The 23,625-nt window shown below is 51.0% G+C and overlaps 3 protein-coding genes across 7 annotated transcripts in view; 1 reads left to right on the plus strand and 2 right to left on the minus strand.

Annotated features, from left to right (window-relative positions):
• The window catches only part of LOC122381112 (ubiquitin carboxyl-terminal hydrolase 19-like), a 28,127-nt gene extending 18,182 nt beyond the window's left edge, over positions 1-9,945 (plus strand). For all 4 annotated transcript variants that reach the window (XM_043364935.1, XM_043364934.1, XM_043364936.1 and 1 more), the window contains 13 exons: positions 786-1,012; positions 1,852-2,028; positions 2,469-2,579; positions 3,061-3,174; positions 3,441-3,566; positions 4,067-4,326; positions 4,574-4,664; positions 5,218-5,302; positions 5,535-5,630; positions 6,659-6,884; positions 7,317-7,460; positions 7,783-7,943; positions 8,328-9,945. In XM_043364935.1, the coding sequence (XP_043220870.1) occupies positions 786-1,012; positions 1,852-2,028; positions 2,469-2,579; positions 3,061-3,174; positions 3,441-3,566; positions 4,067-4,326; positions 4,574-4,664; positions 5,218-5,302; positions 5,535-5,630; positions 6,659-6,884; positions 7,317-7,460; positions 7,783-7,943; positions 8,328-8,470 (1,961 nt within the window). In that variant the 3' untranslated portion in view covers positions 8,471-9,945. The remainder of the gene's footprint in view (positions 1-785; positions 1,013-1,851; positions 2,029-2,468; positions 2,580-3,060; positions 3,175-3,440; positions 3,567-4,066; positions 4,327-4,573; positions 4,665-5,217; positions 5,303-5,534; positions 5,631-6,658; positions 6,885-7,316; positions 7,461-7,782; positions 7,944-8,327) is intronic.
• Positions 9,946-10,561: 616 nt separating this feature from the next.
• LOC122381114 (ubiquitin-conjugating enzyme E2 H-like) lies at positions 10,562-16,654 on the minus strand. The gene is made up of 5 exons (XM_043364939.1): positions 16,248-16,654; positions 13,514-13,590; positions 12,903-13,070; positions 12,608-12,736; positions 10,562-12,306 (listed from the first exon to the last, which is right to left on the minus strand). The coding sequence occupies exons 1-5, from the start codon at positions 16,298-16,300 to the stop codon at positions 12,167-12,169; spliced, it is 567 nt and encodes a 188-aa protein (XP_043220874.1). The 5' UTR covers positions 16,301-16,654; the 3' UTR covers positions 10,562-12,166.
• Positions 16,655-17,154: 500 nt separating this feature from the next.
• On the minus strand, positions 17,155-23,374 carry LOC122381116 (tRNA (guanine(10)-N2)-methyltransferase homolog). Of its 2 annotated transcripts, none has more exons than XR_006256475.1 (2): positions 22,969-23,184; positions 17,155-18,411 (listed from the first exon to the last, which is right to left on the minus strand). XR_006256475.1 is itself a non-coding variant. In XM_043364940.1 (2 exons), the coding sequence occupies exon 2, from the start codon at positions 20,978-20,980 to the stop codon at positions 19,415-19,417; it is 1,566 nt and encodes a 521-aa protein (XP_043220875.1). In that variant the 5' UTR covers positions 20,981-21,056; positions 22,969-23,374; the 3' UTR covers positions 18,872-19,414. The 2 variants fall into 2 exon arrangements, 1 of the variants encoding a protein (XP_043220875.1); XM_043364940.1 differs by lacking the exon at positions 17,155-18,411 and adding an exon at positions 18,872-21,056 and having other exon boundaries at positions 22,969-23,374.
• Between the last annotated feature and the right edge of the window lie 251 nt (positions 23,375-23,625).

Here is a 23,625-nt window from a genome sequence, read left to right on the forward strand (position 1 = left end):
ACTCTATAATGACCTTTGCTTTTTGTCACATGTGCGCCGCATTCGCGATTGTTGCCGACGCCTGTTTGCAGCCCGTGCAGGTCAGCCCACTACAGTTGTTATACATATCGAAAAACCGATAAACTTTTAGGCGAAAAAGGCACTATTCCAGGCCCATTTTTGATTTTTTTTTTGCGATATTAGGTAAAAACAGAAGCTTCTTATCCTAGGAAAAATAAAATGGGAGATCTTTCAAAGGTGGCACACTACCTTTAACGTGCGCACATAGCCGCGCACGGCCGGTCCCCTCACTGACTTCACCTGGGTACGGCCTGCCACCAACCGCAACCATACCTGTCAGGAGGCCCATAAATGTCAAGCGCCCGTCGCGCTTCGAACCCGGACTGTTGTAACCGGGAACGCGTGCTCTCACCACGCGGAGTCCAACGCTCTACCAACTGAGCTACGGGACCGGTAATGGTATATAATGGTAACATGATAACTGTATCGGGACATAAACAGGAAAGATTACTATAATTCATGAGGCGAAATTTATGTGGGAAATAGGTTGATTATGTTATACACTAGGCCAGAAGAAATAATGTAGTTACAGGCCAGGAGTAAATGAAACATCACCCTGACAGTTACTTCAAAGAAGCGATGAAGTTTGTTATTTTGCTTATGCTCAAATGAAATCAAATTTTAATCAAAACTAACCATGCCAGACGAACGCGGTGTAAGGAACGATTAACACTACCAGCTAACCCACTTCCATGCTCTCACCTCTTTCTCTGCGTGTGCTGCAGACTCGCTGTTCCAGGCGGATATCAACCAGCACAACCCGCTGGGCATGAAGGGACAGCTGGCACTGGCGTTCGCCGTGCTGATGCGCGTGCTCTGGTCGGGCGAGCACCGCTCCTACAACCCGCACAAGCTGAAGGCGCTGGTAGCCAAGCGGTTCACCCAGTTCACCGGGTTCGCGCAGCATGACGCCCAGGAGTTCATGGCCTTCCTGCTGGACGGTCTGCATGAGGTGAGTCTGGGCTGCGAATGGAGGTGAACGGGTGGGAATATAGGAATTATCTGAGACTAGGCGGGGCTGAAGGTGAGGGAGAAGGGATAGTGGCCAAGGTAGCACTGTCACGCGGAGGCGAAGGGGTTATGTCTATGGAGGAAATAAAGATATGAGGGTGTCTTTACCGGTCGGTACTGGTCATTCCAGGTCATGCGTGTTATTTTTCGATATACCCTGGCACCGAAAGGCTAATGCAGCTATATTTTGCTGAACATTTTGTCGTGAGACCGTTTTGGAGGATGTGTTGAGGGCATTAGGTAAGGACTGAAGGGCGCGGGGCCGAGTGAAGTTTTGGGGTAGTTGCGACTGTCGGCAAGGAAGTTTCGGTTCCGCGCGTCCCTTATCACAACAACTGATAGCGTATCAGCTGATGACATCAAGTCAACAGATATGATAACTCGCCCCCGCAACGGCGCAACCGACTTTCCTGATGCAGCTTCTTTCGACATCATGGGCGCATAATGACCCTGCTGTGGATGCGCCCGAAAGCCCCAACAAACAGCAACTAAATCTGTCGACACATGGCATTTGGCAATGCTCTCGAGGTCTCTTTGTTTACGACATGCCCACTGATATCTTATCCGTGACTTTCAGATCCCGACCTTGCCCATGTCGTTTGCTATATTGTTACTAGGTCCCGTGGGGGCTCGTGCATTTCTTATGTAATGGTACCAACGATTTTCTAGAATGAATATCCAAATTGCCCATGCCACACTTTTTGCTAACTATAACTCATAAGATTGCTCATTGTTCATAACTTTGCCTAACCCCGCATCCACTACTGCATCTCTCCTCAGGACCTGAACCGCGTGGTGGAGAAGCCGTACACCCAGACGGAGGAGGCGGGCGACCGTCCTGACGACGAGGTGGCCCGCGAGGCCTGGTACCGCTACCGACTCCGGGACGACTCGGTCATCGTCGACCTGTTCCAGGGACAGTACAAGTCCAAACTGGTCTGCCCCGATTGCGGAAAGGTATGGCGGCGTCTATGGCTCTACAGGGAGGGAAGGAACGGGAAGCTGGGTGGGGTTGAGGATGTCGGGTCCGGGCTGCTCTGGACTATGGAGCCGGGGAAGAGGGAGGAAACACCGTCGTATGTCACACTGCAGGTAGGCCAAGAATGGCAGTAAGCTACAATGGTTAGCTAAATGCTTACATCCATCTTTATTTCTTCTTACGTAGATACATGTGTCTGACAGTAGTCAGGAGACGATATAAATGTAGGGATTTTTATGAAGGGTAAAGACGGTGTGTCTAACTCCGATATCAGCGGAAGTATTTGGCGATGACTGGATCGTATTCTGGCCATGTCTCCCTTTTCATCATTGTCTGAGTCAAGTCCACTTTGACTAGGTCTGACCTGCGGCCATTTTTTATCCCTCGGCCCTCTTATGACCTCCCTCTTTCTGTCCAGGTGTCAGTGACGTTCGACCCGTTCCTGTACCTGCCGTTGCCGCTGCCCAAGAAGAAGCGACCCGTCTGCGTCACGTTCTTCAGGGCAGACCACACCGTCCGTCCGATCACTGTAAGACGAAGGAGGGGATGAAGGCCGCGAAGGATGGAAGAAGATGGCGAGGACGAGGAAAAGAGAGGAGATAAGAGGGTTAATTGCTTTCCGAGCTATGACTGACATACACCATTAATTGTGCTCTATTCTGCGCCGTGCATGAGTGTTTTGTCCTAAGTCTCGAATGCTCCATCCGATATCTCTCAGTCGGCTGTACGTGTCCGCGGACACTGTAGTGCGCGCGCCCCGTATGACACCTCCAGTACACTCTGCAGTCTGCAGTAGGTGTCGGTGGACACTGTGTATTTGTGTACGCGTCCCGTCTAATCTCTCTGTTCTCCCAGTCCCAGTATACCATGTACGTGTCCGCGAACACAAGTTGTGTGCGCGTCCCGTCTGAACTCTCTGGTGTTCTCCCAGTACACTCTGTACGTGTCCGCGGACACTGTGTAGGTGTGTACGCCCCCCCCCCCGTCTGACCTCTCCCGTGTTCTCCCAGTACACCCTGTACGTGTCCGCGGATGGGCTGGCCGATGAAATCATGGAGAAACTGGCGGAGAAGACGGGCGTTGCCTCCAGACTCATCAAACTCATCGATGAACGCAAACACAAAGTTAGTGTACCCGTATCCTCAACCCAGTCTGCCGGTATTAGGGAGACTGTTGGAAGATTGGGATGCGTCATTTTGCATGTGTAGATAAATTTAGATAAGTTCACGACGGATTCATATGCATGAGGTTCAATCAATCGTTATTTAAACCCTTTCCTATCATGCCGACCTTGCCAACAGGCTGATGGACCCGTGGTGTTCTCCCTTTAGCGTTGTTGCCGCATGTACCCGGCGCCGTTAAGCTGACCCGTCTTCCTCCGTCCCACCAGGTGCAGAAGGTGTACACACGCGGTATGTCTGCGGGCACCATCGGGCGCGGCTCGCACCTGCTCGCCTTCGAACAGCTTGACCCGGTCCGCATCGGAGAGCCCGTACTGGAGCTGCTCGTCATACAGGTATGGCGGGGTGGATGCTGGATAGTATGGCTGGATGGGTGGACACTGACAGCGTGAGTGGGTGTTGGTTGCGACACGATATTGAAAGGTTGAAGGTTGAAAGGTTGAAAGGTCGAATGGGCGTATGGCAGGCGGTTAGGTATGGTCGAATTAGAACATCGATGGCGGATGTACTTTGTCTGTGGTACACCTGTTATAAACGGCGTCTACGATACCCGGATCTGTTTCCCTGCGCTTCGTGTCCTTGATTTAGTGCCCTAGATTAGGGCTAGTAAACGGTGCTTGCTGCCATTCACGCTCCACATTGCACCTGCGTTACCCGGCTCTGTTCTTTGCGCTTAGTCTCCAGCTGGCTTCTTGTTTGTGTTGGTTGTCTAGCCGCCCACAGCGCCTGCAGTACCCGGGCGCGGCGCGCGTCCGCCGTCCCTGTATCTGCTACCCTGAGTTAAGTACCCAGCAGGTTTGTGTTTGTACTGATTGTATTGCCCTGCCGTCCACAGCGTCTGCAGTACCCGAGCGCGGCGCGCGTCTGCTCCAGCTGCAAGAAGGAGCCGACTGCTGACGAAAAGTTACGCCGGTGCACGCGCTGCTACCGGACCAGCTACTGCGACAGCCACTGTCAGAAGGACCACTGGCCGCACCACCGCGAGCTGTGCCGACCCTGGCCGCCTGAACCGGTCGGCTGCCCGTTCCTGGTCAGCCTGCCGCGCTCCCGGGCCACCTACACGGAGGTCTGCAGAGCCATGGAGGCATTCTCCAGGTCAGTACAGGCCGGCAGATGAGATCAGCCATCTGAGCTGAGGTCTGCCGTTATAGGCTTTCCTCGGGTCTCAATGACGACGATTGGCAAACTGCTTTGCGTTAGCTTATCAACGTTACTCATAACCGCTTCTCTGAAAGTAGTTTTGATGACGAGCACCCTAGGTGAATGCGAACATAGAGTGAATCCACTCGACCAGTGTCCTGTCCCCGCGTCTGACAGCAGTTTTATGCATCTCCTCCGTCAGGTACTCTGTGAACGTGTTCTGCGTGCCGGTGACGGCTGACCGGGAGCGGAGGGACTCGGTCAGCTCCGGCACCAGCTCTGACAGCGGAAAGGTGGGTGGCGCCGCCCTTATTTAGTTTAGTTAGTAGTTAGTAGTTGTAACCGGGAACGGAGGGATTACGGAGGGACTCGGTCAGCTCCGGCACCAGCTCCGACAGCGGAAAGGTGGGTGGCGCGCCGCTCTTAGTTTAGCTAGTAGTTAGTAGCTGTGACCGGGAGCGGAGAGACTCGGTCAGCTCCGGGACCAGCTCCGACAGCGGAAAGGTGGGTGGCGCAGTGCTGAACACGCGTCAGCTCTAACGGCCCTGTGCTAGTCATTACCGGATCTGACGTCGGTGATCGGAAATGTGACTGGTGGCAAGTCAACCCAGGATTGATGCTCAATAATGATACAAGAGGCACATATGTATCTCACTCATGTAACAGAAGCAAGACATCCTGTGCCACTGATCCCACCGTCCTTTATTGCTTTTGTGGCCGCACATACCTACTTGATCCGGGCACTGTCTTTTGGGTCTTCTCTCGCGGTGTGTGGTCCTACCGTGGTGCGCCTGGATGATCGTGTCACTCGCCCTGTTTAACCGAAACTCTACCGTGTCTCCGCAGTGCACGGACACGGAGGAGACCGCCACTGAAAAGGAGGTCAGCTCCAGTGACTCCACCGACTGCCGGGAGACACCGTCCTCGTCAGGTATGTCGCGGTTTCCGTACTGAGTAAGGAGATTACTGGCGTGTTCGTTCAAGATCGGGAGTGACCAGCGAGCTAGCTGTTTGTAACTGCGACACTGTGCGCCACTGGCAGCCAGCTGATGTCTATTTCCGTCCGTATATTTTTTCAGAAGTGACCGGCGACCACAGCAGCTGCTGTTTGTGATTGAAACACCATGTGTGTCGGCTGATAGTTTGTTATTTATTCTGTCCAGGTATGACGGGCGACCAGCAGCTGTTTGTGATCCGCTCGGTGGACCAGCAGGGCGAGAACGTCGTCTCCTCAGACAGCGGACGGATACAGGACAACGGTAAGCCACCGGCTGCAAAAGGTTGGGTCATTTTACGTATCTAGGAAATGGGGAAATGGCCAGTCAAAAGGGACCCGGCCCCATGTGTGACTGAGTCCTTGTGATCTACTCCTCTGTCGTTTGCTCTTACAGTCTTACACCCAAACAAGTGTAGTGGTCTAATGACGTGCTATTCTGTCCCCATTTATCGATGCGTTTGTTGCACGACTCGTACGGTGCGCTCCTGTATCGAGCAGTGTCTGTCTACCGAGCGTGTGCGTTTATCTCTGATTCGGACAACGCCTACGCAGGCATCTGCTCGAGGAGTAGAACACTATAGTTCGTTTTTTTTCAAAAGGACGCTGGCTCAAAGTTCAATATCGAAGCTCTCACGTGAGTTTTGGCAGCTTCAGTGTCTGGCCAAGAATTTCTTACCGAAAAAAAATAATTGATTTCAAATTGTGCACGGTAAGTAGCTGGAAATTGTTTCTTAAAAATGAACATACTATGACGACGTCACTGGTGGCAGCAGGCACCCAAATGTCCGTGCAATGGGACAAGTGTCAACGATTTGGGTGAAACTTAGTTTTTCACTGTTGCCGAGCTTATAATCGAGTGAGCAGTTCCGTCCATGATAGTTATAAGTTACATTGCAATACATGTTCGACAGTATGACGTCACCACTGTTCTCATATATAGTTACAAAACGCACATATGGAAATTATCGGGAAGAAATCACATGTTAAAATTAGTCGACGTTCGATTTTCTCTGGTTCAGTTTTTGCTCGTTTTGCTCGCTAAAACACGTGCTTGTTCGAAAAACATACTTGGAGCCAGCGTCCTTTTGAAAAAAAACGAACTATAGCAACTAGTTATCATGAGTGTCTCTCTGTATGTGTTCCCTTTTCATCTTTTATTGCATTTTATCATCACCTGTTTTACTGACGACGGGCAGTAATAGCCACATGTTCCAGTGGAATGTCCTGAATAAATTGTCTATTGTCTATTGTATTGTCTATTGTCTGACCCTGTCGTCGCGGTGTCGCCAGGTGACGAGCCGCTGGACCTGCGCGGCCCCTGCACGGTCGCCATGGACTGGAAGACGGCGCGCCGCCGCTGGCAGCCCTGCTGTCTGGTGGACGACAAAGAGCTGGAGTCTGACCCGGACCCGGACCCGGAGCCGGAGCCGACCGGCCGGATCGGCCTGCACCAGTGTCTGCGGCTGTTTACCGAGCCGGAGCGGCTCTCCCCGGGCGAGGCCTGGTACTGTCCCAGGTGTGTACTGTCCCATATACTGTCCCAGGTATGTACTGTCCCATATACTGTCCCAGGTATGTGCTGTCCCTGGTACTGTCCCCCGGACGAGGCCTGGTACTGTTCCAGGTAACTTAGTGCTATTACTTTCGTTGGGCTAGTTGGATTGCCCAGGTCTCAGTATTGTCTGCTCGCGCAACTGCCGGGCATTTCAATCCATTTATTTACGCATCAGTGGACGTTACCCCAAGGACAGGTGAAGTCAATTAAGATAAATATTGTTGATGCGGCAGGTTTGTGGCACAAGTCCGCCTTTTTAGCAGATTGTACTCGCCAGCTCTCCCATCGCTCTTCGCTTATAGTTTTGTGATCCCTCCGCCTGGTGTCCCTTTGTGAAGCTGCTGTTGTGTTAGTTGTGACCCCACGTTGTCGCTCCGGTGTCTGTCTCCACAGGTGTAAGGCGCACCGTGAGGCCGAGAAGCAGCTCAGCCTGTGGCGGCTGCCCCTGAACCTCATCATCCAGCTGAAGAGGTTCTCCTTCAAGGAGTCCTTCTACGGCCGCGACAAGATCGACAGGATGGTCGAGTTCCCCGTCCGGTAAGCACTGGCCCTTTTCTCTGGTCTTTAATTTTTGCTTTTGAGGCCGTCAGCCCGCCCGTCCTTCTGTGTTCCTCTGTTCGTTTGTTCGCTCGTTCGTTTCTTTGTTATGGTTATCTTGTTTTAGGACATTTTACTTCACCGGCTGGCATCTATGGGTTGTATCTATCATGACGTGGACTGGCGCCATATGGAGGGAGTACTTATGCTCAAACGTCTGTGACAGTATCTCGACAGTAGCCGGGCGAACCCGGCTACAGCGGTGTTCAATCTGTCCGCCCGGATGCAGTGAGGTTGACCACCGATCCCCACTGACCCGCAGGGACCTGAACCTGCGTCAGTATCTGACCGAGGAACCGGACGAGGGCCGCGTACTGTACGACCTGTACGGCGTCATCAACCACCACGGCGGCATCCTGGGCGGCCACTACACGGCGTTCGCCCGCTGCGTGGACCCACTACGGCCAGAGAACGCAGAGCTCGGTACGGTTTACAGCTGGGGACGGCGCGAGGGTCTCAGGGGTGCTGGTGGAGAGGATTGCTGACATCCGTGTATCCGTTTTCAGCTTAGGCTTTTCAAGTGACACGCTGCTTGATAGAAACTTATTTGTAGAAAACCATTACTCCATTGGCATAATTGAACAGGAATTCATTGACATTGACCTCAATTGTTAATTGCATTTTGCTGCCTGTTATTTTTGCACATAGCATCTGTATCATTGTATGGTTGTACAAAACCACTGCTTATAGTATTTATACCGATATCTGTCACTGACCGCGGTGTGTCTGCGTTGGACCGGATCAGGCCCGTGTGTGCCCCGTCTGTTTCGCCATACATCACTGACCGACTGGCCTGTCCCCCGCTAGGCTGGCGCCGGTTCGATGACGCCCGCGTGGTGCGTATGAAGGAGGAAGATGTGATGACCAGTGAGGCCTACCTGCTGTTCTACCGGCGGCGCATCCCGTACGCCGCACCCGAGAGGGCCACGGACGCTGAGGAAATAGACTGAGCCGGGCCGACCGAGGGTCCGTCCCGACCTCTGGGACAGACTCGGAAATAGGTACAAATGGGGCGAGCGTGCCCCGCAGCGCCGGGCGAGTGCGCCCCGCCGGCTGGGTGCGGAGTCGGTCGCCGACGGGAAGCCGGTGACGTTACGATAGTGGTCTGCATAGTCTCGAGCTGATAGAGGGTGGGGTGGTAACCTGACGGACCGTTCCGCGCGGCAGTGGACCGGGGCTGGCTTGCTGCCTTGAGAAGTCGGTCGAGACAGTCCTTTACGGGTCACCCCGGAGTGTGCTAATAGCCGCCGGTCGGCTGGAGCGCCGCCCGCTAGCCGCTAGGTATAATTCGTCAGAGAAAGACATGGATTGCCGCAGGTGTAACCGCATATTGTGTACCCGCCCGCGTGGTTGTGCCTCTCATCGTACGCTTAGATCGCTCCAGCAATGACGTTTTCTATCCAAGAACAGTCTGCTTACAAATGTCCGCACTAGCAGGTGTACATGCTATGGTTTCCATCTTACGACAGGTAGATTGGCTTTAGTTTGTGTATGATCTCAGACTGGGGGCAGCCGACACTGAGCTGGACACAGGACTGCGTTGGTGCTGTATAACCGCTCAGGGTTATCACAGCTAATCCGGCCGACACGCCTGATCCTCACATTTCTGTGTGCTTTGACAGCATTGACAGCGAGCGCCTGGCAGTGCATAGACGGCATGAACAGAACTCAATGCAATATGTGCGTGTATGGAGTATGGGATGTGCTGGCGCCAGAGGAGCGATGTGCTGTGGCTGAGACATACCTCCGGTTTCCTGGAGAATGACCCAGCTCAGTGATGTAAAATGTGGGCGTGAGAGCTATCGGGGTGAATGTATGTGAACGAGAGACGTTTAGCTGCATGAGCGCTTTGTAAATATGTCATCCAACTGACTGTGAATGTTTGGACTGGAACAGTTACCCCAGTGAGTGCCCCGCTTCAACTGAGAAGTCGAAGTCGAGGACATCTGAAATCACTTGCTTCATTGCTTGTCGTCGGACTGGGTACCATTTTACTGGTGTCCGACATAAGAATGCAATCAAGCTGGGAATTGTGTGCCTGTTCATTCGTTACCTCATTTCACACGCATATCCCAGTGTCAGATGTGTACCGCGTTTCAGACTCCATACCCGATCACTGGTCGTTTGCGTTCAACGGAGGTCCTGTGCCGAACAATAAAGCACTCGACGGTGTTACCTCTCACAGGATTGTCTGTGCTGCCCGAGCAGACTGTTCCGACCCCTTCCACTCCTGGCTGCTGTACCCAGGGCGCGTTGACGTTGTGACACCTCTGAACATGTGATTGACGTGGACCAGGGTCCTTCCGTGCGAGCGGGCAGGCGCCACTGGTCGTTTTCATGCGCGATGTATTCATACCTACGTGATGTGTGTATGCTGTACCGCGCATGATCGCTCTATGATAATACAGAACTTGCCGTTCCTTTATTGAGTCTCCGGATGGTTGTGTATTGACAGAGCTGACCCAGGATAGAACCGATTGGGACCATGGTTGCAACGTCACTATTGTCAACGTTGCTCGGGATAAGAGGATACGACCCGTTCTCGCCGCACTCTTGAACGTGAAACTCTGGTCTTTGCCCACTCCTTGGCAAGGGTGTAGTGCCAGGACTAGTCACATTCTCACTGAAACCCACGTGCTAGTTACGACAAACGCATGACATCAGTGCAGCCAAGAATGTGAACGCAGAAAGGCATTTCTCGTACGATGTCATCACCCGGTTCACCACCTGCTAATTGATGCGGTAATTTAGACAACCGCCATGTTCCATCGTTGTCTTTCACAGCTTCGTAGCTATCAGGCATTCCACGAAACCATATAAAAATCCTGTATTTCAGGGCGTAATTCGTAGTTGACTAACCAAAAGCATTATTTCCCAAACAGAAGCTGTGGCGTGTGCATTGTTTAGTGGGTCACAAACGAAGCATATTCCTTCAGGTCGTACAGAGGATGAAGCAATTATTGCCTTGTTTGAGGGTTCATGTTTGCAGTACTTAGTCGTGGATTGGTGCACTGAAGTCGGTTTACAACCACACGCTCAGCAGTAGGAGTCTGTGTATTTTCGCATGGGCTGCCCCTCACAATGACGGAGGTATGGGTGGTTTCCGTGCTCTTCAGTCCTAGCGGTAGTGAGCTCGAGGTTGACTTATCGATCGGTAACTGTTGGCGACCGACGCCAGGGACTTCAGCTGTCCTATCCACCGCACTCCTCCTCTCCTCTGTCCCTCCCTCCTCTCCCCTCTCTCCTCCAGCAGCCTGACTGCCATCGAATGCGGCACACCTACACACCGCGGCGCGCGACACTCGGGGCAGCAGGCAGCCCTACTAATTATTGACACATCACTAGATCACTATGTACAGTACACGGGAGACAGGAGCAGCCGGTACCACTGCCAGCTACTGGTGAAAGCGACAACTCCTAGTTTCAAGCGAGCCCACGGCGAGCGCTGGTATCTGCTCGCAGGGCGGCTCACCAGCAATGGACAACACCGCATCGCTCGTAACCAGTCAACTAAACCGAACGTAAAACCCGGCTACCGACGAAGCAAACCGACAGTAGTAGACATTTCGCGCATCCCGGCCATAGTGAAACACAAGAGAGAACATATAGTGAATAACGGGGATAGCGTGCACAACACAAAGCTACCAGATGAAAAAGCGGGGGCATTCGCCACATCTCTTTTTGCGTGGCGAGTAAGTCAAACAAACGAACTAAAATATTCAATAAAACTCATCAACACACGATATACTTATCGATTTCACACAGACCTATGACTCTCGCGGGCGCGGTCGGCAGCGTAAAATTATCGACGGCGGCGGGGCGGCGCGGCGCTACAGCAATGCAAGGTAGTGCTGAGAAGAGATCGCGGACCGCAGCGGTCGCCGGCGGTCCTCCCGCCGTCCCGCCGACTAAAACGTAACAAACACGGCAAGCAGAGCGACCGGTGCCGGTCCCTGGAGCGGTCCGAGCGGCCACACTCGCCCCGGCCGCCCGGCAGCTCACAACGCGACACACATACGCACACATCTATATACGGTAAAAATACGCCACGCGCGTTTCTCTGTCAGTGTTCAGGGGTGTGGCGGCGACCAGCGAGCCGCCGCTGTGTTCTCCCTCACTGGGGACGGGGCCACTCGACTGGATATGGCACCGCCCTCCGTCCCATAGGTAGGGCGGGCACCGGGACCGCGCGCCGGTCCGGCCCGGCCCGGTCCGCGTCCGTTAGAGTCGCGCGGACCAACGCCAGGTCTGGTGACACTGAATGGTCCGACTCCAGGTCCGACTGTGTGTTGCAGGCCAGTTTCAGGTTCGGCACTAGGTCTAGACTCGGATGTGATGGCCAGACCACATTCATGCTCGGCTGTAGCGGACAGGCCAGCTTCAGACCCAGCACTGGATGGACCAGCTCCAGACCCCGCCACACCGGACACAAGAAGCTCGGGCTCACGGTCATCGCGCGTCGCAGCGCAGTGAACGGAGCCCGATACACCACCTGGGTCGTGGCCCGGACTGGAGCCCGGCACAGCATCAGAGTCGCGGCCGGGGCTGACGTTAGAGTCGTGACCAGCACTGGATCCGGAGCGGGGCCTCGGGCCGGAGCCGGAGCGGCCGGAGCCGACGGACCCGGCGCGCGGACGGTCGGCGGGCTATAGCTCCATGTCGCGCGCCTCGTCCTCGGAGAAGTCGGACATGGACGACTCGCTGGCGTCGCTGGAAGAGGCCGCGTCGGCGCCGTCGGCCTCGATGGGCGCCAGCGCCTCCTCGGTGGCGTAGCGGCGCACATACTCTGCCGGCCGACGGAGGGAGGGGGAGGGGGCGGGTGAAATACAGTCTCTATTCCGGCGGGGAGGGGTGCGATGGAACAGGTTGATGTGACGAAGTATGAGATAAATGTCGGGATTCATTTCCGCCTGCACTGAACAACAGACGCAATAATGGCATCGTGTATTATGCAAGCGCTACTCAATGCGTCTCCTACTAATGATTTCTATTCGATGAACCGGAAATCTTTAACTAGCTCAACAGACCGAAAGAATAACTATTCAATCCTGAGCGGAAAACTGGAAAGTACGAACTGGTGAACTCACCCATGACTTTTTTCTTGTACTCTTCAGGTTTGTGCATGTACATGGCTGCCGCGTCTCCGTTGAGCGGATCGATCGGATTCGGGTAGGTCAGCAGCTGTGGCAGGAAAGACTCGAAGATGTTGGACAAATCTGAAAAATAGACCGTGAAGGGAAAGAAATAATAAGTACCAATTTATAGATTAAATGTTACCTGGAAAATCAATTCCAGGCGAACTTTCCAGCGCACTCATCAGCGACTTCATACTAGCAACCAGCAGACTAGTAGAAACATCAGGAAGATCTACGTCACGCTCACCGTAGAGTGCCGTCCAGGCCTGGTTGATGACGTCCAGACAGACGGTGCCGGACATCTCGTCGATGTTGGGATGGTAGACCTTGTTCATGAAGCCGATGCTGGGCGATTTGAACGGGTAGTGCTCAGGCAGGTGGACCCGCACTCTCCAGACGCCGCCCTCGTACGGAGCTGCCGGACGGGAGCGGCGGTTACGGCAGACGCGGTGTTACGGAGACGTACGGTCGATATCACAGAGCACACCAGATCACCCAGGCTGCTGTACGATATTGCAATGCTGACGAGGACATGCTGGCATCGAAATGTTCCTTATTCTCTAGTGAAGGATCATTGCGGGCCCCAATGGTAGGGAAAAGCAATAATAAAAAAATACGGAAGAGCTATGCCTGAAATGACCACCAGCTTTCTGGTGAAATGGAAAATGCACGATGTTCTTTACCCTGGATACCTACCAGCACAGCTACCACTCTGGAGCTAAGACAGGTTGACATCTACCTTATGTACTTTTAAACTGATTTTAGCATTGAATTGAATAAGACCATCAGCGACAGAGCCAGTAGCAGTTTCTGCTCAGTGGCCCGGCGTTTTGTGCTTATTGATCAGTAGGTACTCACTGTTCTTAGGTCCATAGAACTTCACTGAGAATTCATTCAAGCCTCCCATGATTGTGACTTCATGCTTGCTCTCAATTCTGAGATAGGTGCAGTTAAGGAAGTTTGACAGACCCCTCATACAACAAGCAGCTTCCAGTCACATACAACATAGATCAGAAGTGTTCCTAAATTCATAGAATAGTAAAGGACAGTGTGTGGCAACAAATCGCATGGAGGTAAGCACCAGTTTCATCAGGATTTTAGCTTCTAATAGCCATTCCCAGTCCCCAATCATTTACTATCAACCCTCGCCCATATTGGTGTTTTGCCAGCCAAGAACGTATAGGGGGGGGGGCTGTTGCCCCCCTTGTCGATTGGCCCTGATTGAGCTAGAGCTTCAAGGAAAAATCGAGCGTGTTGCCAGTGACGAGAGGAAGCCGATGCTACCCAATTTAAAGGTCCTCGGTCATTGGTTGACCTCCCAGGTCAGGTCAATGACCCAAAAGTCGGGAAAATCGGGATATGTTAGAACGTTGTAAATTGTGGTCGCTAAGGGTTTTTTCGGGGTGCTGATCACGAATATCATATTCATTTTGATCACAGATGATGTCTTTATGTGTTTAGGCCAGGTCGAGTCAGGTCAGGTCAGGTCAACCAGTAGGGGTCCTGACGGGTATTCGTAGTACGTGTCAACCGCCTCTGACAGCTTCGTAACATGTTACGAAGGCACCAAAACTACTTCATAAATGTTCGAATGGTTGCTCAATTCTAATGCCTAGAAACATGTAAAACTCGAAAAAGTGAGCCGAGGTTATTTAAGGTCAATGACCTGACCTGACCTTCAGGTGACCTTGTCACCAGCCTTTATGCATGGGGGTGGACCACCATCATATCACATGTTTGAACGCTTGAAACCACGAAAAGACTGCAAACGCGCGGCTAATGCGAGCCGACATACGCCGAATTGCGATTCCGGCCAAACATGGTCTCGAAAAGTAGGTCACAGGTCAAAGGTCATTTGGTTCAGGATCATGAAATTTTCAGGTTAGGTGTAAAATTAATTGACACGAGGGTTCTGAAAGTTTCGCCGCGAGCGGCCGCTTTTTACGCGAGCTATTCGCGAAAAAACCGGGGAAGGTCCATTCGCTCCCCCCCCCCATACATGCGAAAAAATGTTAGTTCTACTCCAGCCTGCAACTCAGTGGACTGTTCTTTCACCATGCTAAGAAACCTGATGGTAAATGCTACATATTTGGCCAGCATTGTACCAACAAACATCATCAAAGCAATTATAAGCTCCAGGTCAAATAAGATCATGTACATGCAAGCATTAATGTTCGAGCAAGAACAATCTTCATTGAAATGTAAAAGAAAGAAGTTTAGATTGTTTATGGTGCATTCAAGTTTATTTCATCTGCTTAGGGCTGTAATGTCTAACAGATCAATAAAAGACACTACTTTACAATATTATCTTAGGTATGGCAAGGATTAGCCAAACTTCAAAGCATGCCTGTGAATACTCACCAATGTGAGCCAGCTAACTTGTAGTATATTCTGGTGGTTGCCATAAGGTAACTGTGGCAGCCAGCTTCCAACAAAGCTACTCAGGCAGAGCTGATAATGACAATGAATATGAACTTGACAGCTGAAGTGCTGTGACCACACCCTGCCTAAATGCTCCAAGCATATGGAACCTTCTCTTGATGAGCTATCATAGAATGAAAGAATCAACATTTATATTGAATTTGCCTGATATCCTAGTGTCACTTCCTGCCAACCCTCTCCATTTAATCCTGATTGGATCTAGGCAAGGTATGCAGGGCCTTTGGTAGCTGTTTCAGACACTAGTTACAGTAAAAATTTCACTAGAAGAACATATCTAGCTCAACTTCATTGACAAACACAGCAGATTCAAACTCATTTAGGATCAATCAGCAGGGTGTTTCAAAGCAATGCATAAAAGGGTGAATTTGTGTGTGCTTATGTCAAGATTCAAGAACCAGTTTTCATTGTGTGAGTTAATGAAATCAAGCAGCCTGCATGTCTGTTTCATTTCTTACATATTTGTCAAAAAAATATGAAAAATGTTTCAAAATTCATGATTTTCTAAGAGGAAAAAAATGAGACTTCCTAAAAGTTTAGACTGGTTTATAGGCCTATGTTTTAGTTGGGTTGATTTAATTAAAAAATGAAGTGCACCCATGTGAAAAATGTATTTGTATTGGTAGCTTTTGTGAAACACAAGTTGGGCCATATAAAATTCATTGGTATATCAATAATTTATGTTGACCACATAAAATGTTACATTTTAAGCAATGAATTACAGTGGGCACTGGGCAACATTCTCAAGCATTGGGAAAACGAAAATTGAAGGTCGCAGATCACATTTTGATGATTTTTTTCTGTGGCATCAAGCACTTGTGAAGTTAAACAGAAATGCAGTTGATGCTGATAGGCACTTAGATGCTATAGGTATAGTTCAACAATCACACAATATACTGAAAATATAGAACAAATGAGATAAAAATGAAAGTAGGTCAAAATTCAGGTCATTTGAAAGAAAGCAATAATTTATTTTGAGCTGGTGGCTGTCAATGCTTTATTTTTCTTTAACATAACCTCAGAATGCATTGATATAAGCTACATATTGCAAAATATCAAAATGTTATGCTGGGAAAATGTAAAGGGCATCGGTGAGCACCGTCAAACAAAGACATCACAACTTTTCGATGCAAAAACATGCGATAAAGGATACAATTTAATGACATCAGTGTCCATCCTCTTCTTTCCTGCACTTGGAGAAGACATCTTGGCCAAATTAGAGTCACAAACTGTAAAAATTTATCTTGCCCCTCAGGGCCTCTTCCTGTAAAACGACTCAGGAGCCAGCCACCTTCAAGGCCACAGAAACGCAACACAATGAGGACAGCGGAGCCAGCGGAGGAAGCCAGCTGCGCAACGATCGGACCATTTCAGGGCACATTTCCAAATAACTGAAACATCCGTGGAGATTGTAATGGTATGTTACTAAAACTGTATCAAATATACACTGTACGAGCACAAGTCCGTGTTTTAGAAGAGAAATATTGTCCCTTTGTCAAAAATAATGTCCATCAATCTTCAAATTTGCTTGTCATCGCTGAGAACCGTTCCGTTATTGAAGGATGCTCTACCAAGAGCTGTACCACGTGACCAGTCAGCTGGTCGAAGTAAACAAACCGTGGGAAAAAAGAATAAAGGAGGCAATATTACGAAATTGACAAGTCCGTTGAATGATCTTGCCAGTTCTCTATATACCGTGGATCTTGCAACGAATCTGTATGGTTTGACGACATGTATCTTTATAACCAATCATAACTGCGATTGGTGCTGTTGGCGCTGCATGGATGCATGATCTATCATTCCTTCACTCCAACTCGGAAGCAAAAATCTGCCGCCGTCAGCTTTGTCATGACCAGACACATATTTTTGCTCTTGGTCTCTGGCAATGCAAACATTTGTAACAAAGCTGACCGTGAACTTCCACCTGTTTACCGATGTTGGACGTTTTGAAAAAGTGTCGAGAGGGGATTAATCAACATAAGATAAAGCGATTACCGACTCGAATGAGCGAATCATGGATCATGGATGTCTGATGTACCTATAACTAACCAAATAAAATGTTAAACATAAGATATATTAGCTCGAACATTTTGACTTCCACAACTCATACAATATCACAAGATGCAATGAATGGTCATAGATCGATTCAAAACGATATTTAAACGGCAGACCAGCACAAATAGGGCTCAGCATGAGCTGACGAAAGATGTAACGAAATGCGGAAACGTGTGAAACGGGATGAAGGACTCTACGCGATAGCAAACAAGTGGCCAGAACAAAGCCACAACTTGTGGCTTCTCGGAGTCTTCAACTAATGCATGGTTGTACAATGCACATATGTATATTGAGCAGCGGCAGTGATAGATTGCAAGACGGGCATAGCCATATCGTCATCGTGTTATATCGTTGGCAGATCACACAGGTCACACAACAGCCAGCATCGCTCTAGACGGCTCACTGAAGAGCTGTACTGACTCTACTCCCCTTATCAGGTGCGCTAACGCCTACGCTCAATCACAGCCAGAGACTCGTCACTGCAGACACCCAGCTTCCGCCCTACGTCTTATCTCATCTCTTCTCCCATCAGCCCGACTCGATCACTGGCGTCCGCAGATCAGCCTCAGTCGCTGACGTCCGTAGATTGGCCCCCCAGTCACTGGCGCTCGGCTGGCGGCAGACACTCGTACCGCTGGTGCACAGAGCGCACGGTGACGCCGTCCAGTTCAGCTATCCTGCCCATCACCAGCTGTGCCGCGTCTTTGATCTCATTGTAGCCGTGCAACGCGTCTATGTAGAGCGGCAGCTGCTCCGCACGACACCCAGCCGCCTCCAGACGGGCCAGCTCAGCGTCCGCCGCCGCCAGTGCTTCCGCGAGTGACGAGTCACCGTCAGCGCCGTTCTCTGAGGGCGACTCTGACACCGAGTCTGAGCCCGCTACTGCGCCGACTCTGGGGGTGTCTCGTAGGACCGGAGAGGCGGCGCTATCGCCAGTCAGAGGACTGTCTCCGGCTGGTGGGTAGACCCGATCACACGGAGTCTCAACACGGCTCGGTGTGCCGATTAGCAAAGGAGACCGGAACGGAATGGATGCGCTCGCCGGAGACGGAGAGGCCGAGTTCGTCTTGCTCGCCGGGGAGGTAGAGCTCACAGTGGTCGTGCTTCCCGTGGCCGGAGAGGCGCCTGTTCGATTCGCCAGTAGTGGAGACCGAAACGGCTGCCGGAGTCGGTCCCTACCGAGCGGTGTGTTTGCCTGGGATCGGCGCCAGGTTCGCGGCGGTCCGCTCATCGCTGCTGCCGGAGGAGAGCCGAGGCCGATCCTGGAAACGGACATCAGGGTCGGTGAGAGAGGATGCCAAGGGAGATTTCACGGCTTGAATCGGTAATGCGGTGAGTAACGGCACTCACTTTTCACTCGGCGAGTAACGGTTTCGGTTTCCTCAGTAGACCAGAGATTATTCTCAAGACGAGGCGACATAAGACTCTGAGCTAACGTTGCGGAACGCATTTACGCATGCATTTACGTGCGTGCATATTTACAACAAAAAAAAAGATGCGGTCCGCTGTCGAGTAAATATTGTATAGTTAGAGGATATTGTATAGTTAGAGGCTCAATATACATATGTGCATTGTACAACCAATGACTCGTGCCACTTTTTACCCATAATGAGATTGTCATAGGCAAGGTTTAAATTAATTACATACGTGAACCAGCGTCATAACGGATTGATCGAAGCGAATCGAAGCGTTTTTCCGTGATTTACACAGCAAAAGATGTTATAGACAACAGCTTGTATTGGTCTTACAGTTCAAAGCGGTGACAATCAATCAATGTTCAAGTGTGAAGTGATCAAACATCAAAGTCCTTTAGAACGCATTTACGCATTCAAACGCATTCAAAACAGTCCCCAAATGCATTGCTTACTTCAATCGGGAATAGGGGTAGGCCCCACACACTCGGTACCATACATAAAATTTGTCGCTCCTACGGCATAAAAGCGAAATGTGAAAAGCGAAGCATTCACTTTTGTTTTGAGTTTTGACTGACATTAACTTTTGACTTGACACACTCACACACAATGACTCCGAAAACCAAGTTTAGACGCATCGAAATTAATTTTTCCATCACTTCACAAATATCGCTTCAACTTACGATAAAGGTTTCACGGCCTGCCAGATTCGTGTTGAAGTTTCATGAAAACAGGTGACTAAAGAATGCGATCAAATACCTATGGAGTCATGGACGATGATAAAATGATCGACGAAGCCATTTCTCGCAGCTGCATATTCATGACACGGATCACACGGTACACTGACCTAATGTCACCTGACCAGAACACGCTCCTTGGCCTTTTCGTTCGCAGCGACTTCGCCCTGAACACTGTCACCATCCTCACTAGTCCCCACTGCACCAGTGCGGTCACCAACAGTCCCTGTCACTCTGTCACCAACGTCAACACCGGTCGTTACAGTCCCTGTATCGCCGTCACCACCAGCGTCCGTCGTGGTCTCACGATCACTGTTCCCACCGTCCGCCGTGGTCTCACTGCTGAAATAGTCGCTCACGAACCGATCGACACTGGTGTGCACAGTGGCGGCGTCCCCGTCGTCCGGCTCACGCCACTTCTCGAGCGTCAGGAGACGGCGGCTGGCGCGGGCCGTCAGCGTCTGTTCACTGTTGGCCACCAGTCGGAGACAGGGGTGGCTGGGGAGCCGGTCGGCGGAGTACTGAGCGCGCGTCACAGGCAGCCAGAACACCAGACGACCTCCCAGAGTCAGCCGGTCGGCGGCCAGTCGCAGCAGGTCGCCAAACAGCGCTCCGGGTCCATACGCCACCTTGGAGGGGAAGTGGGCGGCGCGGTGCTGCGCCGGGATGGCGCCGCCGGACGGCCGAGCCGAGCCCACCCGCTCGGTCGGCTCTCGGATACCGTACGGCGGGTCGGTGATGATGGCGTCCACGGTGACGCCGCACCGCCACAGCGCCGGGAGTGCAGCGTCCGCCACCAGCACGTCCACCAGGCGGGACTGCAGGCCGTACTGGCGCAGGTTGGCCGCGATACTCTCACCCGCCCCGCGCCGCCGGCCGCGCTCCTGCACCCGTGAAGGCCGTGTCCGCGCGTGCACCGTCAGATAGTCGATGTCTGTGCCGAGAACGTGGCCACCGAAATGAGCGGCTGCCACCAGCAGTGAACCCGTGCCCACGAACGGATCGTAGACGGTGTCGCCGGAGTGGACCCGCGCCATGTTGGCCATGATCAGCGCCAGCTCCGGGTCCATGCTCGTGTTGCCGATGTAGGCGCGCGTTTTGAGCGAGTGCGCCTTGATGGCTGCTCGCGGCCCATCACACAGCCAGCGGCCGAAGAAGAGCCGCAGCGGCCGCTCAGGCACCCGGTTAGGGTCCAAACCGTAGTACTCGATGGCGTCTAGCCGCAGGTCGGGGTGCCGCAGCCGGACAGGTCCCTCCAGCGGCAGATAGTCAAACGACTCCACGCGCGCCACCTTGGCCTCGTGCGACAGCGTTCGGTTGAACGACTCCACGTTCACCTTGAAGGAGGTCTCCGGGCCGAAGTGGGGCAGCATGGTGTCGGGATGGTCGAGCAGCCTCTGTCGCAGCTGTCGGTGAAGCTCCTCCTCCGAGTCTGCTGCCGCCCACAGCTCCAGACAGCTCTTGACGGCTACGGTGCGCTGTGCCAGCCGGCGGACGTCCGCCTCACTCCCCAGCCGTACCTCCAGGTACGGTGTGGCGGTGACAGAGCCGGTCCAGCGTGCTGTCAGTCCCAGCAGGGAGAGCACGGCGCGCAGCTCGGGCTCGCGGAACTCGGTCAGCTCGTTGGAGAAGCACAGCAGGTAGGTGCGGTCGGCGTCGGTCCAAGCCACTTCGGTCGCCATCTTACCGAGAGGGCGCCCCGACGCACCGTCCGCAGACACAACCCACGAGTCACACCGCACTATCTACGCTGACACGCTGCCGGAAAGACATTTGGATAGTGTTAACTGAAAGGTGTTCCATAACCCAATACATTGTCTAGTACGTGGAATTAAATATATCTTTACCATACCAGCAAGAGGAATCTTACCCCGCGTCCGATGTCTCTCCGACGACGAAGATTCAACGCCGTCCGGCCAATCACGTTCCATAACCCCAGCCGAGCCCCCGCTGACATTGAACGGGATTGGCCGGACGACGTAGAATCTTCGTCGTCCGAGAGACGTCGAACTGACCTAATGTCATTTTTTTATCATGCCATTTTTCTGACTGGTGAACAGAATCAGTTACTTAAATGGTAGTAAAAAATAAGCTACGCTGAATGTTTTCAAATAGGAATCATTGGTGGAAGTCCTACCTAAGGCTGTTACTGTGTAAATCCTCATTTAGTATTTACACTAGCTTACAAACAACATATATGAAAATAGCCAAATAAAACGCAAACTAGTCATGTACAGCCTGGTAATGGTTAGAAATAAGAACAGGTTAGCAAAATAAATTGGCAAAACTAAATGAGCAAAAAATAGGCTTAGCTTACTCTTAGTTACCTAAGAACTTCACAATGTCCCAAAATTTGTTGGTTTGGGTGGGAGATGACACCCAATGGTGAATAATTTTCCACTCTCTCTTTTGATTTTCAAAGTGAATTTTCCACTCTCAAATGTTTCTTTGGCATAAATGAGTGGAAAACCCCTAACTCCAGCGATGTAATATTAAACTTCCTTGAGAATCAGTGCCGTTTTCCTCCTTTATTGAGTTAATATCCCACATTTTGTTTCTAATTTTCCACTCTCATTGGCCTTTTAGGGTTCGAATTTTCCACTCTGACACCCAAGTCAAATTGTAATTTTGGGACACTGGAACTTCAAATGTCAATTCCAGACTCCTGAGACATGCTACCAGATACAAATCCAATTAAACATTAAGCACGAACAAGGGCAAGGCATATCACTGAACCAAATGCCCCAGCTGTGGATTTCCACACATGCAAAGTATTTTAGCCAGATATATTCAGTGACTGAGAAGCCTTTGCGAATAGCTCTACTTTTAAGTAACTGGGACCTTGGAAAGTCCAAAACTAAAAAAAAAAATGGAGGATGGAGATTCACCCAAAGACAAGCTTTGGATCATAAAGCAAAATGCATATCATGACAATATCATCAACAGCATCTTGTCAGGGTAAGGGCACTCAGCCAGTGCACTGTAAAGTGCATAATTTGAATTCCTGTGGAACTGTGCAGGTCTTACAAGTAGTTGCACAGGCCCTAACAGCTAACTAGGCACTATGCTGAAATACTGTGATGGTGCAGCATTGTCCAAGAAAATGATGTACACCAGACACAATCAGTCTCCCTAGAGATAATCACTCTTTTCTTGCAATTTACTGGAAGAAACTAATATCTAAAATTTCCATATGTTCAATACAGCCTGTTTGAAGTAAAGTTCCAGCCTGGTTGGTGTTCACTAAGACCAACTTGTCACCCTGGAATCTGAATTGCCAGTGAGGTTCATCTGACTGCTCTAGGACTCAAGCTTGTCATGAATGTTTGAGGCATATTCACACCAGCCTTGTTACTATTGAGTCACAACTCGCTATTGAGTCATAACTCGCCAGGCTTGTTTACAGTCAGAAAACACCATCAACCAACACTCGCAGCTCAAGCCCGAGCCGTGACTGTGGGGGAGGGGGGAGGGAATTGAAGCTAACTGCAACAGTGAAATACAAACAATGAGAGAAAGTACCAGGTGTGTAAGAACCAAAAATAAGCCTAAATAATATGATCATTATTATCAGCATGCTTTATGACTTATTGTTATGTTTAACAGGTCAGAACGGTCGGAACATGAATTAAAAACGTGTTCAGATCAAGCTCACAATACAAATACGCACCCTTTGTTGCCTCCAATGCCAAAGGAAAAGGGATGCCTACAGACTTCAAACTCAGGCTCCTTAATTTCAAATGAACCAAATGAACTTTCACAGAGTGCGATTAGGATTGAGAATTTTTATTTCCGTATACGCTTCGTGCTTCAAGTATCGCATGTGAATATTGAGACTCTGTTCTCTCATCAAGCAACAGCTGTGAATCCTGCAATAGCCCGCGAGTTGCTAGGTAAGTAGCCAATAGTTGTTAAGAAAATTAGGATCGTGCGCTAGCGGCACGCGCAATACCTGCTGACGAACATAACTTATGACGCGCCACACGTCTCTAGCTAGGCACAATTGTATACTGAATCAGGGTTGTCAACACAGGGGAGCAATGCCGCTTCAACCCGTAGCCGTAGTGTCTAACGGTGGCGGCCATATTGCGCAGACCAGGAACCGGCTGCCGCCTGTGTTGAGGAATAGGGAATTCGGGACCTCGATTTACGTTTGCGGCCGCCGTATCCGTTACGATCAAGTTACGTAGATACGGAGCCCGGCATCTTACGCAGAATTGAGTGGGGAACACGATCGTATCTTCAGAATTCCTCAAATTTACTCGCCGGACCTACATTTGCCCCGGCCGAGGGGGTTGATTGAACCCACCTCGCAAATGCGCCGCTA

Source organism: Amphibalanus amphitrite, unplaced genomic scaffold (genome assembly GCF_019059575.1).
Source record: "Amphibalanus amphitrite isolate SeventyFive unplaced genomic scaffold, NRLGWU_Aamphi_draft 000114F_arrow, whole genome shotgun sequence".
NCBI classification, from domain to species: domain Eukaryota; kingdom Metazoa; phylum Arthropoda; class Thecostraca; order Balanomorpha; family Balanidae; genus Amphibalanus; species Amphibalanus amphitrite.

Bases quoted from the DNA above. Each gene is read 5' to 3' on its own strand.
- LOC122381114 (XM_043364939.1), bottom strand. From the start codon at position 16,300: ATGTCTTCTCCAAGTGCAGGAAAGAAGAGGATGGACACTGATGTCATT. The intron at 13,591-16,247 runs GTATCCTTTATC...CACCTATCTCAG, and splicing joins GACACTGATGTCATTAAATT to AATTGAGAGCAAGCATGAAG. The intron at 13,071-13,513 runs GTGAGTACCTAC...CCCGTCCGGCAG, and splicing joins GTTCTATGGACCTAAGAACA to CTCCGTACGAGGGCGGCGTC.
- LOC122381116 (XM_043364940.1), bottom strand. From the start codon at position 20,980: ATGGCGACCGAAGTGGCTTGGACCGACGCCGACCGCACCTACCTGCTG.